Source organism: Rhinolophus sinicus, linkage group LG16 (assembly GCF_036562045.2).
Source record: "Rhinolophus sinicus isolate RSC01 linkage group LG16, ASM3656204v1, whole genome shotgun sequence".
Lineage (NCBI taxonomy): Eukaryota > Metazoa > Chordata > Mammalia > Chiroptera > Rhinolophidae > Rhinolophus > Rhinolophus sinicus.
Genome location: NC_133765.1, coordinates 29,091,583 through 29,107,464, shown reverse-complemented (window position 1 = coordinate 29,107,464; position 15,882 = coordinate 29,091,583). Strand labels below are relative to the sequence as shown.

The 15,882-nt window shown below is 47.6% G+C and overlaps 1 protein-coding gene across 5 annotated transcripts in view; it reads left to right on the top strand.

Moving 5' to 3' along the window:
- The first annotated feature begins 11 nt into the window (after positions 1–11).
- RNFT2 (ring finger protein, transmembrane 2) overlaps positions 12–15,882 on the top strand; it is a 67,666-nt gene continuing 51,795 nt past the window's right edge. For 4 of the 5 annotated variants that reach the window (XM_019734103.2, XM_019734102.2, XM_074321100.1 and 1 more), the window contains exons 1-6: positions 12–169; positions 2,382–2,559; positions 3,051–3,109; positions 7,712–8,190; positions 10,142–10,218; positions 13,748–13,848. In XM_019734103.2, coding sequence (XP_019589662.2) covers positions 2,536–2,559; positions 3,051–3,109; positions 7,712–8,190; positions 10,142–10,218; positions 13,748–13,848 — 740 coding nt within the window. In that variant the 5' untranslated portion in view covers positions 12–169; positions 2,382–2,535. Of the gene's footprint in view, positions 170–1,724; positions 1,830–2,381; positions 2,560–3,050; positions 3,110–7,711; positions 8,191–10,141; positions 10,219–13,747; positions 13,849–15,882 lie in introns of all 5 variants that reach the window. The other variant, XM_074321099.1, reaches the window with a different exon arrangement.

Sequence of the window (15,882 nt, the reverse complement as noted above, 5' to 3'; positions counted from 1 at the left end):
TGAGTGCGGTGGGAGTAGCTATGTCCTGATCTTAGCAATGGTCGGGTCAGTGGGAGAAAGAATCCCAGCAGAGACCGGAAGCACTCGGTAGTCACGTGCTCCCCGGGTTGCGCGAGCGATTGGCTTGGATGGACGTGAATGATGCTGCTGTGATTGCTGAATTGTCCGGGCAAGTAAAAAGAACGCTATTTTTACCCCCCGGGATGGTCTGTTTAGTCTCCTACCCTTGCAGTCTCTAGGGTGTTTTGCGCTGAACGTTGGCTGCAGGAATTAAAAACGCTGGCGGCGTTTTATCCAAAGTGCACTTGTCTCCTTCCAATGCAAATGATGCAGGAGATGCTCCTTTGCATGCGTTTCGGTGCAGTCATGTAACGGCCCCGGGGCTCAACTTAAAACAAAGCATGCATTTTTCATAGGGATGTAGCACGATGCATGAAGCAGAGGGTTAAAAGGGGTTGCAGTCAGGCATTAAGATGCATCCCAGGTGCAGAAATTTATTCTAGAATTTAATATTGGAATAATTATTTACGGCCTGTTTCCAACAGAATATCTGGAGACCTTTTGAAAGCCAACCTCTGAAAGTAGAATCTTGGGCGTTTAAGACGTTGTGTCAAATTTGTGGATGGAAGCTTTGGGAGACTTTCATTTTCCCCAAGTATTTTCAGGTGATGGGGGATCGTTGGGAGAAAGACATTAAGCTGACATTCTTGAGGAATGTTTACATAATGAGCTTTCCTTCATATATAAAGATGGTGCTACTGACCCATTTCTTAGCTCATTTTACAAAAGAAAAAGGAGGCTTAGCTAGTGGGTTTTCTCCTTAATCAGTGGCCCTAGTAACACCAATGCTGACCCCTGAAGAAGGCTGGTCAGGATTAGGAAGTCACTCAATGGTCAATTACGGTGCCTTGAACTAAAAGAATCAGATAGCATATTTTGTCCCCATACAAAAAGACATTCAAGACTAAACCTATTCATGGAAAGTCTACAACCTTTATTTCTTCTTTAGGGTGAAAGGGCTGGGAGGGAGTGAGGGGTGTAGAAAAAGGTAACTGAGAGACCCATAGATGTAGTACTCATTGAGTAAATACTTGTTGAGTGCTGCTCTGTGCCCTTCAGTGTTCTAGATGCTGACGTACAGGGGCAAACCAGTCAGACAGGCTCCCTGCTTTTGTGGCACTTATCTTTTAGTGGGGGATGCATCATAAATAAGCAAACATGTAAATCAGTACGTGCTATGATAAAGGTAAAACACGGCAATGTTATGGTGGGTCAGGAGGGTGTCATGCAGGGCGGCCTGCGGGGTCTCTGCTCCTGCTCCCCACACAAGAATGCAGGACATGGTGAGGCCAAAAAGGAACACCCACGGAGCCATGGATAGGGGAGTCATACCACTATAGTCTTGCTGGTGGCTGGGTTGGAGACACAGGAAGCAGGAGCCACACAATCTGCAACCTGCTGTCCACTGCTAACTGTAATCCACCATGCTAACTGCAATCCGCCTTGCTAGCACAGCCACCATCTTCTTGCTAGCCCCCATTTTCTGCTAACGTAGCCACAGCAGTTATATTAGTGGCCAATGGCTCACTGGTTACAGCTGACGGTCAACTAACCACAGCCGATGGCCATCCAGTCACAGTTGATGGCCATTTACTACCTGAGCCAGCACCTTTCCACATGAGGCCGAGAGCCTGAAAACTGTACTCCTGGCTCTGTCCCCACAGAGGGTGAGAAGAGATCTCTGGGAGGAGGTGACATTTGACCTGAAGGAGCTAGCCAGAAGGACAAGCATTCCAGAGGGAAGGAACAGCAAGTTCAAAGGCCCTGAGGTAGGCACAGCTGGCATGTTTAAGGAACAGAAAGGTAGTGTGGCTGGAGGGGAATGCTTAAAGGGAGAGTGGAGGAAAATGAGGTGGGAAACAGGTGAGTTACATCAGATAGAACCTGTAGGCAGTGAACGGAGATTGGATTTTATTCTGATGGCAATGGAAAGCCACTGTGGTTCTAAAACATATGTTCTGTATTTCTCAATAGCGACTCATCAATTCCGTGTTTCCCAGAAAATAAGACCTAACCGGAAAATAAGCGCTAGCATGATTTTTCAGGATGACATCCCCTGAACATAAGCCCTAATGCATATTTTGGAGCACACCTTAATATAAGACCCGGTCTTATTTTGGGGGAAACACGGTAGTTTGACATTAGGACAAAATACATTGAGATCATGACCATCCTCAGGAGTCCTAAAAAGAGATCATTGAGAGGCTAACCAGACAGAATCATATGCTCACAGCTACCCATGATGCCCCAAGACTTATTCACTTATTCTCAGGTTCACGGTATCTCATGGACTGTTCATGTGAGTCTTCTGTTCCATCCAGGGTTTGGAGTCTCTCGTGAACTCTCCTGACCCGTGCATCCCTCTGCAGAGGAAGAGCAGGGGGAAGCAGCTTTTTCTGGAATCCAGTGGTCACATATCCATCAGGAGCCCTGAATGCCCACCTCCGGTGTCGTCAACATGGAGTTCTGAAGTCCATGTGGCTCCTCACAGTGAACAAGGTGAACGTGTCTCCATGAGAATTCACATCTTCATTACCACTTTATTCATTGTGGGGGCTGGAAAGAAGCTTTGGGTTTGGCCACTCCGCCCCCTCCCATTTAACAGATGAGGAATCTGAGGCAACAGAGAGGTTACTGATTTGTCCACAGTTGCACAGCAAGTTCAGGGTTACATCAGTCCAGAATCCGTGTCTCCTGCCGCCAGTCGCGGCTCACTTCACCTCATCCATCACCACTTTGCTGCACAGTTCACTGCTTTCTCCTCTCCCATGAGGACATCTTCCACCTCTGGGTCTCAAGATCTTCATCTGTGAAATGGGATGATAACACTTTCCTCAGTGGGATTGAATGTTGAATGGCATAATGGATGGACACAGGGTTTGGAAAAAGTCAGCTCTAGGGCTATGAGAAGTCCTTATTTATGGGTGCCGTGGTAATCTGATAGACAGAATGCTGGGAGACTCCGGCTCATGCCATGTGTTGGTTTTCAGGTCTTAAGGAAAATGCAGAGACGCCACAGCAGTAACACGGATAACATTCCACCTGAAAGGTAAGCATCTCCTGGTTTCCTTCCATCTGGGGCCTCTGGGCTTCAGGTGAGCAGGGGCCACCCAAAACTGGATTGAATACCTGCTTCTCAGGGTTAGTTGGTAGAGGAGCAAAGGAGATGCAATTGGAAACTGCTTTCCCCAGTGATGGCATATACTACTCCATACATAACAGCTGGCTATTGCTCTTATGGTAATTCTCAAAGCCTGTGTGACAGGTGATCCACTTGACTCATTGTCTCAATGATGGTACCCACAGGATTTTAATGTAGGGAGGTGACTAAGTAACACCATGGAGAGGCTAATGTCATTGAAAGAAGATCCTTATTACTTACATTTCCCGAGAGAAGGGGGCATGTCACACCACGTAGGGCCACATGGGGAAGTGCCAGGGTCCGTCAGGAGGCAGAAAGGAGGAGCAAAGTGAAAGCATAAGTCACCGTTTTTATTGTGTTTTCTGCACAAATCAAGGCAGAGCAGGGGAAACAGCTTAGCATTGTGTAGTTGGAGTAACATCAGCAGGCCCTGGGCTATAGGGTGGTCTCAGGTTGTCTGGTACCTGGTCCTGAGTAATTTGGGGCAGGAGAAATAATGTCTGGATGTGTGAGCGTTAGATCAAGGAAGTGGTTGGGGATATGGGCTCTGGATTGAAAGGGAGATATAAAACATCTTTGGCTATTAGTTTGGCCCTGTAATTAGTGGATGCCAAATAGACAAATAGAGAATCTAAGAAAACACAGTTAAAACACTGATGAGCTAGAATTTCTCTAGGTAAGCCCAAGAGAGAACACACCATGGGACACGTTCTCAGGCTGTGATGATCTCCCAGCCCCAGACCCTTCCCACCCTCCACGCCCCACCATGCTGGCAGCCAAGCTTTTCCTCCCTCACATCCCATTCCGGTTCCCCTGTAACTCTGAGATTGGCTGCAAAATCAGAGTCCCCACCAGTCCCACATTGGGACTGAGTTTTCAATCAAGCCTGCCTGTTCTGCAGGGAAGAGCTCTGGCCTTAAATCAGACAGCCCTTGGCCAAATCCCAGCTCAGCCACTTCCCACCTTTGGAAAGTGACTTCATGCCTAGTCCTCAGTTTCCCCATCCGTAAATGGTAGATACTGAAACTCAGGTTGCTTATGAAGGAGTGACTGAGTGTGAAAATGCACAAATACAGCATCCAAGTAATAAGCACACCGGTTAGAGCCTTTCTAGCCTCTGAAGACCGAATTGCTGTCTGCTTTCAAGTGAACCATGAGATCTTTGGGGACAGAAAAATAAAGGCCATCGTGTATTGTGTATTTACTCTCTGTCACTGATGAAGTGAGGACTATTTTTAACCACCATTTTTACAGATGAGGAAACTGAGGCTCAGAGAGGGGAAGTCAACTACTTAATGTCACACAGCCAGGAAGCAGCAGGGCTGAGATTCGGACCCCAGTCCATTTGCCCCCCAGAGTCTGTGCTTTGAGCCAATACATTTCGACAGCCTCCTATCTGGGCAGATCCACTCCTCTCCTGGGCTGCCTCCCTCTCTAGCCCTTAAGTGATTAAGTTGGAAGCACAATCTCTGCCTCCCCAAGGAATATTCTTTCCCACTTAGTCTGAAATCTCTGCTGGGTACTGGGGCCCAGGGAAGGGAGGCCAGCTATGAAAAGCCCCTTGGTGGGCCCCTCCCTGGTTGTACTGGAGGCCCCCTGAGCCCAGTGAACTCAGAGTGCTGGCCAGCTTACGGGGGCCAGGAAGGCTTTCCAGGGCCTCGTGGGGGCCACCATGGGCACCTGCCAGGACTCCTTTCTTAGCTCAGCTTCGTAAAGTGCAGGAAAAGCTCGAGGCCCCTTGGGGATCATAGCCATGGTGTCAGTTGTTGTTGTCATTATTAATATTATCTTTATTATTATCCCAAACCCAAGAGAGTAGGACCACACATTTCCTGGGATTTTAGAGGCAGCAGGGATGGGCCATGTGGTAGGAGAGTGGGGTAGCCATCTTCAACTTCCCTCCTTGCACCAGATTTATGATAACTTCAAGTTTGTGAAGCCAGAGTAACCAACCCAGAGATATTTCCAGACCAGTGTGTCCCTTGCTGGGTTTCACAGCATTAATAGGTTTTCCACAGCAAAAAAGAATTCCACGGTGAAATAAGTTTGGGAAACACTAGGTTTAAACAAAATTACTTTTTTCAGTTGCAGGCCTTCTCAGAGCCTTTAGTATGCTCATTCATTCATTCTTTCAAACAATATTTCTTGAACATGTGCTGTATGGCACATGCATTGTGCTGGGTTGGAGAGATATAATGGGGGCAAACAATCGTGGTCTTTGACTTCATGGCATAGGGCCCAATCTAAACTGCTGTCCTCAGTGCTGACTCTATATTAGAATCACCTGGGGCTCTAAAGACAGCGATGCCAGAGCTCACCCCCAAAGATTTTGATTTGCATGCTCGATACTGGGTCCCCGTCACCTATATTTTTCGAAAGTTCTCCTGATTCTAATGTGCAGCCAGGGCTGAGAGTCACAGGTAAGCAATAAAAGGATGACACGTGATCAATCCCCTGCAGGTGAGGTTAGCATGCAGTGAGAACTAGGAGCAAGGAGACTGTCACTGTCTGGGGGTAGGACAGGTGCCACCAAGCAAGAGAGATTTTAGTTGAAATCTGAGGGATGAGCATAGGTACCGAGTTGGGACAGGGTAGAGGTGACATCTGGAGAAGGGGACAGCCTGTGCAAAGGCACTACAGTAGGAAGCCCTTGGGTAGTTAGAGAGGGGCACACCTCTTTAAGTTTGGGGCCAGATAATCCAGGGTATCTGACAGGTTCGTCTCTCTGAGCCTCAATTTCTCTATCTGTAAAATGGGAATGCTATTACTCCCTATCTATAGGGTTTATCTGAAACTGTGGGAGGAAGTTTAGAATGGGAAGCCCTTTTAGTGAAATAATCGAATGTATGTTTCTTAAAATGCACCCTGGTCTCCGAATAGAGAATAAATCATACAGGGTCAAGTGTGAAAGCTATGTATAGTTCCCCTCCTGCTGTCACTTTGTGCCTGGATGAGAGCCAGCATACGTTTTATTAAGCACCTACTGTGTGCCCTGGGTTGTGGGGTCCAGAGGATGAGTGGAACTCAGCTCTGGCTTTCAGTAAGCTCATGATATATTTGGAGTGCCTTAGGGCTCTATGGAGGTGTCTTGGGGGCCCTGTTGCAGGGTGAGAGGCTCTTTGCTCCTCCCCCGACACATGCACGTAGAGCAAATCAGCTCCACTTGTATCTGTTGTGTAGACTGAGTTTCCACGTTCTGATTCCATTTGAAGACAGGACAAGTCCAAGAGAAGAGAGAGGGCATCCAGAACTCTGGGGCAGGGTGTTTGTGGGAAAGTGCACCTAGTTCTGGGCTTATCGCAGGGGTTACCCCTGGGCTCTCTGCTCCTTCTGGTAAAGGCCACGGAATCCTTTGCCTGATTCCCGTACAAGAGGTCCCCACTTGGAACTAGAAAAGGCAGTCGGCCCTGGAGCTCTTTCCATAGGGACTAGAGGTAATAGTTCCCAGTTATTGAACGCTGGTCCATTGAAAAGGGTATTCTGAATTTGATCCCACAGGAATTCTATGCACGAATGATGTTGAGGCCCATTTTTCAGGAGAGAAAACACAATGCAGGGTTGTTCAGGCCCCTAGGAAAGATAGCACTGGGGTTCAAATGTGGGCTTCTCTATTAAATCTTCCCATTACTGTCTGCTGCCCTCCACATGCCAGCTGTGACCAAGGCTGGACCTTTCTGGGGACTGGGAAATCGTTGAACTTGAACATTACTGAGCCAGGGGTTTCCTGGGTTCTGGAGGTTATTCTAGAGCCATAGAGCTCTGCTTCCTTTTCATTAAAGTACAGCAGTCAAAAAAGTGGGCTCTAGAGTTAGTCTGCCTGGGACTGTGTACCCCCAGCTCCATCCCTTACCAGCTGTGCAACTCTGGAGAAGTTGCTCTCTCTCGGTGTCTGTTTCTTCATCAGTCACATGGCGGTATTATTCGTACATCACAGGATTCATAGGAGGGTTTAATGAGTTAAAGGAAAGCACTTAGAAAACTGGTACATAGTAAATTTTCAATAAAGTTTATTACCCTGTTGCTGTTATCGTTTGTATGAGTTTGCTAGGCCTGCAGTGACAAGGTATCACAGACTTGGGGGGCTTAAACAACAGAAATGTATTTTCTCAGTTCTGGAGGCTGGAAGTCCAAGATCAAAGTGTCCGCAGGGTCGGTTTCTTCTGCAGCCTTTCTCCTTGGCTTGTAGATGGCCATCTCTCCCTGTGTCTTCAAATGGTCCTGTCTCTGTGTCTGTCTGTGTCCCAATTTCTTCTTATAACGACACCAGTCCTATTGGATGAGGGCTGCCCTAAGGACCTTATTTTAACTTAGTCACCTCTGCAAAGACCCTGACTCCAAATACAGTTATACTCTGAGGTCCTGGGAGTTAGAGCTTCAACCTAGGAGTTTGGGGGGTGGGAAACAAGTCAGCTTATAATACTGACACTGTTATTTGTCCCCCATCCTCCCCTGGATGACTGTCCTTCTCTCTGCTGACGTGGTGGGGCTTTCTCTTCCCTTCTGGCCCAGAAACCGCAGCCAAGCTCTCAGCTCCGAGGCGAGCGTGGATGAAGGGGGCGTCTTTGAGAGTCTGAAGGCAGAAGCGGCCTCCCCGCCAGCACTCTTCTCCAGCCTCTCCGGCCTCCCGACAGGCAGCCTTCCCACCCCCCCATTCCCATCCAGCTTGGTGCTGGGGGCCTCGGCCGGCAGCGGAGACGTGTTCATCCAGATGCCCGCGTCCAGGGAGGAAGGCGGGGGCCGGGGTGAGGGGGGCGCCTACCACCACCGCCCGCCCCACCACCACTTCCACCACAGCGGCCACCGGGGAAGTTCGCTGCTGCAGCACGTGGGCGGGGACCACCGTGCGCACTCAGACGAGGGGAGTGACGAACAGCCCGGCACTCCCGCCCCTGCCCTGTCCGAGCTGAAGGCTGTGGTCTGCTGGCTCCAGAAAGGTCTGCCCTTCATCCTGATCCTCCTGGCTAAACTGTGCTTCCAGCATAAGCTCGGTGAGTCCGGGAGACATGGGGGCTTCAACTGCAAGATAGGGGTGCTCTCCATCCCAAGTGCCAGGGGAAGGCAGCAGAGGCCCTCATAGTGCAAAGTGCTCAAGAGTATGGGATTCTGCGTCAGACCTGGGTTCAAATTCCTGTGGATTAGCTGTGTGACCTTGGGCAAGTACCCACCTTCTCTGAGCCTCGGTTTCCTCATCTGTCCAGGGCAGGTGGTGATAAAAGTTTCCTCAGCTGGTTGGTTGGTGTAGTGGAGTGTAATAACTAAGAGTTCCCACGACTTGGGTCTGAACCCAGGCTCAGCCCCTTCCTAGCTGTGTGATGCTGGGTACGTTATTTAACCTCTCTGTGCCTCAGGCCGTCACCCATAAAATGAGGGTTATAATAGGACATACTTCATGAGATTGCAGTGAGGTTAAATGAACTAATATGTGTAAAGCACTTAGGACAGTGCTACGCAAGTGTCGATTGTTTTCATTATATTCATTATAATACATGCAAAGTACTTACCATTGAACCAGGCACAGAGCAGGTGCTCAATAATACTACCTATTGTTAGTATTATTAGGAAGTAAGATAACAATTCATAAAGTGCTTGGCCTAGAACCTGACATACATTTAATGTTCAATAAATAGTCTCGGGGCCACTGTTAGGATTATTACTTACTGTTATTAGATCAAGATGTTGCTGTGCCCTGCAGAGTTTTAGGCTGTCGTTTTAGTCCTATAGGAGGAAGTATGGCAGGAATTATCTCATGGCCTATGACGTCCCTAAGACAATATCTAGAGGAGACGACGCCATCCTTCTTATCTTATTTGCCCCTTTCTGGTGAGCTCTAGCTGACTCACATCTCCCCACTTTCCTTGTTGGGGTGCTACCATGGCAGCCCCTCCTTTTCTATTCCTAGAAAGGGAAGCCGGCGTGTTCCCCCTTACCCTGAATTCCAGGAAACTCAACATTTTATTCTCAAGGATGGTCACTTTCTTTTTCAGTTGGCAGGTTTATTTGTTTTTCTTATCAAAGAGGAAAATAGGACAAAGGATGGTAGGGGGTTAACTAGATTTTATCTTACACATTTCCAATGAAGAAATGCATCTTTGACAAAGTAGATCCGAAGAAATAACTGGAGTACATGTGCTAGTAAAAACGTAAAGGTGAACTCCGAGCATGATGAGCTGTGCACATCATGTGAAAGCAGAGGTCTGCCCACAGGTTACGAAAGGTGGGATTTGAAAACCCCTAGCCAGGGAGAATTCCAAGATTGTAACTCGGCAAACAGGGCCAATGGGATGAATTGTGGGATGAAATTCAGTTCTGTTCCCCCTTCTGCCAGGGTCATGTTTTCCTGCCAGTAGGACTGTTTTCCCCCTCCGACATTAAACTTTCATTCTTTATGGATCTTCTGGTCTTTTTCTATGCATGCTTTTATTGCCAAGAAACACACCTCAAATTCTTTTTGAAAGCAGAAATAATAATAGGTGCCATTTACTAACTGCTAAGAGATTATGCTTTATAAGCATTATCTTTCCATGGCATAAGAACTGTTATTATTCTGTCCATTTTATAGATGAGGAAAATGGGGCTCAGAGAGGTGCGGTGACTAGCCTAAGCTCACACAGAGAGGAGGTGGCAGAGGCGGGATTTGAGCCCAGGTCTTACCAGACTGCACAGCCCATGCTTTTAACCTAGTTCTATAAAATACCCCACGATGGCCTCAGTTCCATCCCTACCTCAGAGGCCTATACTCAGAGTGGTTCAGGGATTCCCATGATTTACGTGGCAGCCCAAATCCCCCGAAATGAAATTTTCTCTCTCCTCTATGGTTAGCCTGTAAACTCCAAGGGGACCAGGGATGTGCCTTTTTAATGTTGCTCCCAGCCCCTGGTAAGCCAGGGCGGGGACCTGAGGAGTCTACCTGATGGAGCTGGGCCCTCCTATGTCCTGCAGGCATTGCCGTGTGCATCGGGATGGCCAGCACCTTTGCCTACGCCAACTCCACGCTCCGAGAACAGGTCTCACTGAAGGTGAGTCACCCGGCCAACTGGTCTCCTATGGCTACTGTAACAAATGACCACAAGCTTAGTGGCTTAAAACATCAATGTTTTATCTTGTAGACGGGTCTAACAGAAGACTGAAGTGGGTCTCTCTAGGCTAAGCTCAAGGTGTCAACAAGAACACGTTCCTTCTGGAGGGTTTAGAGGAGAATCTGTTTCCTCACCTTTTCCCAGTTCTAGAGGTCGCCCACATTCTTTGGCTTCTGGCCCTAGCCTTCTCTTTGAGTCAATACTGTTGCATCTCTGTAACCATTCTTCCAGAGTTACATCTCCCTCTGACTCTCCTCTTCTGCCTCCCTCTTCCCCTTTTTTTTTTCCAATTTTTATTAGGGAATATTGGGGAACATTGTGTTTTTCCAGGACCCATCAGCCCCATGTCAAGTCATTGTTTTCAATCTAGTTGTGGAGACTTGTTTTCAATCTAGTTGTGGAGGGCGCAGCTCACTGGCCCACGTGAGAATCAAACCGGCGACCTTGGTGTTATAAGCACTGTGCTCTAACCACTGGGCAAACTGGCCTCCCCCTTCCACTTTTAGGGACACTTGGGATGACATTGGGTCCACCTGGATAATCCATGAGTCTCTCCCCATCTCAAAGTCAGTTGAGAGCAGTAGTAATTCCCTTTGCCACGTGACCTAACATAGTCACAGGTTGCAGTGTTTAGGACAGGGACATCTTTGGGTGGCCGTTCTTACGTCTGCCACCCCTGGGCAGATCCCCAGATATACCGTCCTCTCCCAGGCCCTTCCACCAGCACTGTCTCCATCACAGGTCCCAGCCCAGTCCCTTTACCCTCCTGGCATTCAGCCAGTTAGCTCACTTCCAACCTACCCTCATGGTTCAGGCCATCCCCCTGAAACTGCTGGGTGCCTTCTAATATTAGCAGAGCACTAACCATGCCCAGCACAGCGCTGGGCCCATTTGCACAGTTCATCTTGCACGTTTGTCTCAGCAACCTGAGAGGGAGACGGAGTCATTCTTATCTCATTTTCCCAATAGGAAACAGCAGCTCAGAGACACTGAGTGTCTTGCCTGAGGTCACACAGCTGGTGCAAATGGTGGCATCAGGATATGAACCTAGGCATTGAGCCCACAGGCTGTACTCACCCCAAGTTCAAATCCCAGCTCGTCCACCCACCTACATCCCTTAGACAGGTTACCTCGGTGAGCCCAGCCTCAGGTGCCACCTCTAGAAAAGGAACGATTGACACCAACTTCATACACCCATAGAGAGGATTAAATGAGATAGTGCAGACAAGATATTTAGCACAGTGCCTGGCATGTACCGTGCTTCCCCGAAAATAAGACCTACCTGGACCGTCAGCTCTACTGTGTCTTTTGGAGCAAAAATTAATATAAAACCCGGTATTGTATTATATTAAAGCGGTATTATATTATATTGTATTATATTATATTATACCCAGTCTTATTTTAATATAAGACAGCCTTATATTAAAATAAGACCAGGTCTTATATTAATTTTTGCTCCAAAAGACACATTAGAGCTGATTGTCCGGCTAGGTCTTATTTTCGGGGAAACACGGTAGGAACATTTAATTGAGCTTATTTTAACAAGCCTGTATTTTGTGCTGTACATGTGGTCCCATAACAGCCACCATCCTATCCTCTCTGATCTTTCTTTAGCGTCATCTGCTTTCTCAAAAGCACCTGGGCCTGCATGAGGTATGGAGGACGACTCAGTCTCCACCTGACACGCGCGCCCATTGAGGTCCAGAGTTGGACATGGAGCCAGAGGTTCTTCCTGACCCTTAGTCTCATCTTCTTCATGCAAACCTCTTTCTTCTGCTATTAGAACAGCAAGTTGATTAAGACCTTAAAGGGAGGCTTCGGGGGCCGGCTGTCTCTCAAATGCAGTAACGTCCAAATGGTGCCTTGACTTGAATTTTAGGACTCCTGTATCTGTGGATAGGTTTCTACAGGTCCTGAACCTTATGAAGTGAAGACATGGGTAATGTTTTGCCTGTCTGCACTCATTTTCTGTGAAAGAAAGTCTGCATGACCCTCAGTAAGTTTAGGAATCTCAACTTACTACTAGGGAACTCCCCCTTTGTCCTCGAGGGTCTGGTTTCTGAGGGCATTGCTAAGTCCCTCTTTCTCTTCCACCTTTGCTTTGGGTCTACAGTGGATTAAACAGGAATCCATTATTTATTGGGGTAAAAAGAACTGCCGAGTGGGTTAATCACATTGATAAGAGCAGTTGGTTGGTTGGAGGTGGTTTCTCAGGTCGTTAACCTTGACCACTCCTGGAATAATGGCTGGATGGAGATGCATTTATTTTGTCTACTCTGCGAAAATACGCATCGTAAGGGTGTGTAGGGCACTGAGCTATGTCTGAAGACAGTGGAGCATTTACCGAAACCACAGGGAAGGTTACACTGGGAAAGTTATGACCTCATCCTATTCCAGCAATGCAGCCGCCCTGGTCCAGGAAGAGACAAGCTTTTGAAAATCAGCAGCTCCACTAGGGTCTGTGTACGTCTCCCAGGGCACATAGGCGGGGACGCGCCCTGCCCGGCGCCACCTCCAGAAATTTCCTGGGATTGTTCTCAGGCCGAGAAGCTGCTGGGAAACAACAAACCAAGAACGTTTTCCAGCTTGTCTTCCTGGGGACTAAACAGAAACGAGGCTGGAGAAAGAGAAATGGGGCCGGGTTGTGAAGGGTTTTGATGGCCAAGTGTACAAGTTTGGATTTGATCTTCTGGACCCGACCCACAATGAACGGTCGGGTCCAGAGCAGTAGGCCGGAGGACCATGCTAGAAAAAGTGAGAGCAGAAGTTTCTAGCTTGTGTAGATGTGAATCGTCTGCTGGGTTGTAAAGTCTGAATACTAGGTCCCACCATTTAGCAAGCACAAAATGTGAGCCTGCACCAGACCGAATGTTTATATTCATGAATTTTACTTCATGCTTAACAAAACCCCCATTTTTAAATGAGGGCACTGAGGCTTAAAACATGTGCCCTTGAGCAACAGTTGCTTAACTTCTCTCTGCTTCAGTTCCTAATAGTAAATGGGAACTAACATTTACTACGTGTCAGGCAATGTTCTGAGCATTTCATGCACCTTAATTCTCACAGCTTTATCAGAGAGATACACGGTATACCCATTTTACAGATGAGGAAAGGGAAATGAAAAAAAGTTTAAGTAACTTGCCCACCGTTGGACAGTCCCCAGGTAGCAGACCAAGGATTTGAACTCAGGCTTCCAGATCCAAAATCTGTGCTGCTAACGACTGTGGCTTGCCTGCCTTTCCAGGTAGTTCTCCAAGCGGGTTTCCACATTTCTGTCACCTTCTCTGTAACCACCCTTGGGTTCCAGTGGAATAGAAAGATGCCAACACCCCTTTCACCATTAGCCCTGCTCCCTCCAAACCTTTGAGAAAAGAAAAAGTTGCCACATGTCATAAAACATTCTGGAATATTCTGTTATGTGCACTTTTGACATTGTAGCAGCCTCACAGATCTCTTGCTTTATCTCCAGGAGAAGAGGTCGGTGCTGGTTATCTTATGGATCTTGGCCTTTCTGGCGGGGAACACCCTATATGTACTTTATACATTCAGTTCCCAGCAGCTGTACAACAGGTAAGCAGGGGAGTCTGACCCCCAGTGGGAAAGTGGTTGGGGAGGGGGCTTTGTTGGGCTTGGGACACACAACCCCTCCACTTGAGAACAATGCAGCCGCGTTACATCACATTGTAACTTTCAAGTTCCACCCCGTTGTTCTGTACACACATGCCTGGAGCAGAACTCTCCTGCTAGAAATAATAATACGAGCCACGTATTTCATTTTACATCTTCTAGTAGCCACATAGTGACTGGTCGGGGAGGGCTGGCCAGTGAGGGCCTCTAGGATGGGGTAGAAACTCAAGCCAAGCTTTCAGATCATGTACCTCTGTTTTAAACATGGACTGTGACAAATGAGCAGTTTCTCCACTTTCTGTGGCCGCCCTATAAGGGCAATTGGGAAGTTAGTGCCAAGATATCAACTCCCATCTCCTCACACACTGCATTAGTTGTCTGGCCCAGAATATCAAGGTCCTGGGGAAGGCTCTAGGAGGTGGAGTTTCCCAGAACCTTGGATAAATTTCCAGCTCATGTCATTCTCTGGCCATGATCACAGTGACAGGCTCAGCCTTCTGTGCCCCCATCAAACCAGGGCTGCGTCAAACTGGCAACACAGAAAGAGAGAAAGTGCTTTAGGGAGAAAAGCAATGGAGCTGAGCCCCCTTCCTAATGGATGTCAACTCAAGAGTGTGTTTGTGCTAGCAATAGCCATTATTTTATTTTGTCCTCTCAGTGACCCAGCATGGTGTTGCTGTCCCCATTTCACAGGTGAGGAAACTGAGGCTTACCAAAGCTCTTTCTAATAAGTCTTAGTCCCAGTAAGTAGCCCTTCACAGCCAACTGGAGTCTTCCTAGGATTTGAAGTCTGATGACCAACGTCAGGGAGTCTAAGTCCTGCCACTGACCAGCTTTGTGCCCTGTGGCAAATAATGGAACCCTTCAGAGGCCCCCCTCATTTCCTCATTTGTGAAATTGGGACCCAGTTAATTCTTGCCTTACCCACCTGAACAGGCTAATTATTAGGGAGGCCAAATGTTATAATACATGAAAAGTACAGGGTAAACCACGAAACATTTGACATATCTTCATCATATCATAATTAATATTGTTTTATGATGAATTACTATTCCTGTGGGTGGTGGTACCTAATAAGGAGCAAAACTGACAATAAAATAGATCAGTTGATTGAAGTTCACAGTGTACATTAGGCAGAAAAACACTTTTGCACTGCCCCTCCTCCAAATGCCCAGAAAAAAACACTAAGTACAAAACAGAAAAAACGCTAAGACAGTAAACTACAACCCAGATAGGTGAATTTAACACCGCCTCGCGTCTCTGAAAGAAAATGGGAAGTGGAAGGCAGATCTTCATTTTATTGCAATCCCAGAAGCACGATAGAGAAGCAGAGCGTGGAAGTCAGCCAGCCAGCCTGTGATACCCCCAGGCAAGGACAAGAGCAGAGGCAGAGAAGGGAACTGGGGGCTGCCAGCCTCTCCCCGTATTATAACATGAATGGCCACTCAAAGTGAGATGCGAAGAATTCTATAGAGAGAGGGCTAGGATGTAAGGAGCTGAGGGATTAGGAGACATTGCCCAAATCGATGGTTTTCGTTGATTTTGCCCTACTCTAGCTCTTTATAAAGGTATTTATTATGCATAGAAATAGGTTTTGAAAAATAAAAGTAAAAAAATAGACCAGTTCATTCCAAGGATCCTGTAATAAGGAGGCCTTGGTTTGCGCTGTGTTCCACCAGCCCAGCAGAGTATGTTGGAAGCATCCAGAAAGCATCCACTCTGGGTTGTGTGCACTGTTCCCCGCTTTAGAGAGGACAGATACCATAGGACTCAATCTGGCCTTTGCTCAGAGCCTCGAATCCAGTGGGAAAACAAGTGAGGGGAGCAGCACAGGGTGGGTGCTTGTTCCAATCCTAGCTCCACATTCTCGCTGATAATGCTGTGGACAGGCGACACCACCTCTTAGCACCTCTATTTCCCCAGCTCCAAATGGGATAATCATAGCACCTCCTTCATAGAATCTTTGGGAACACAAAA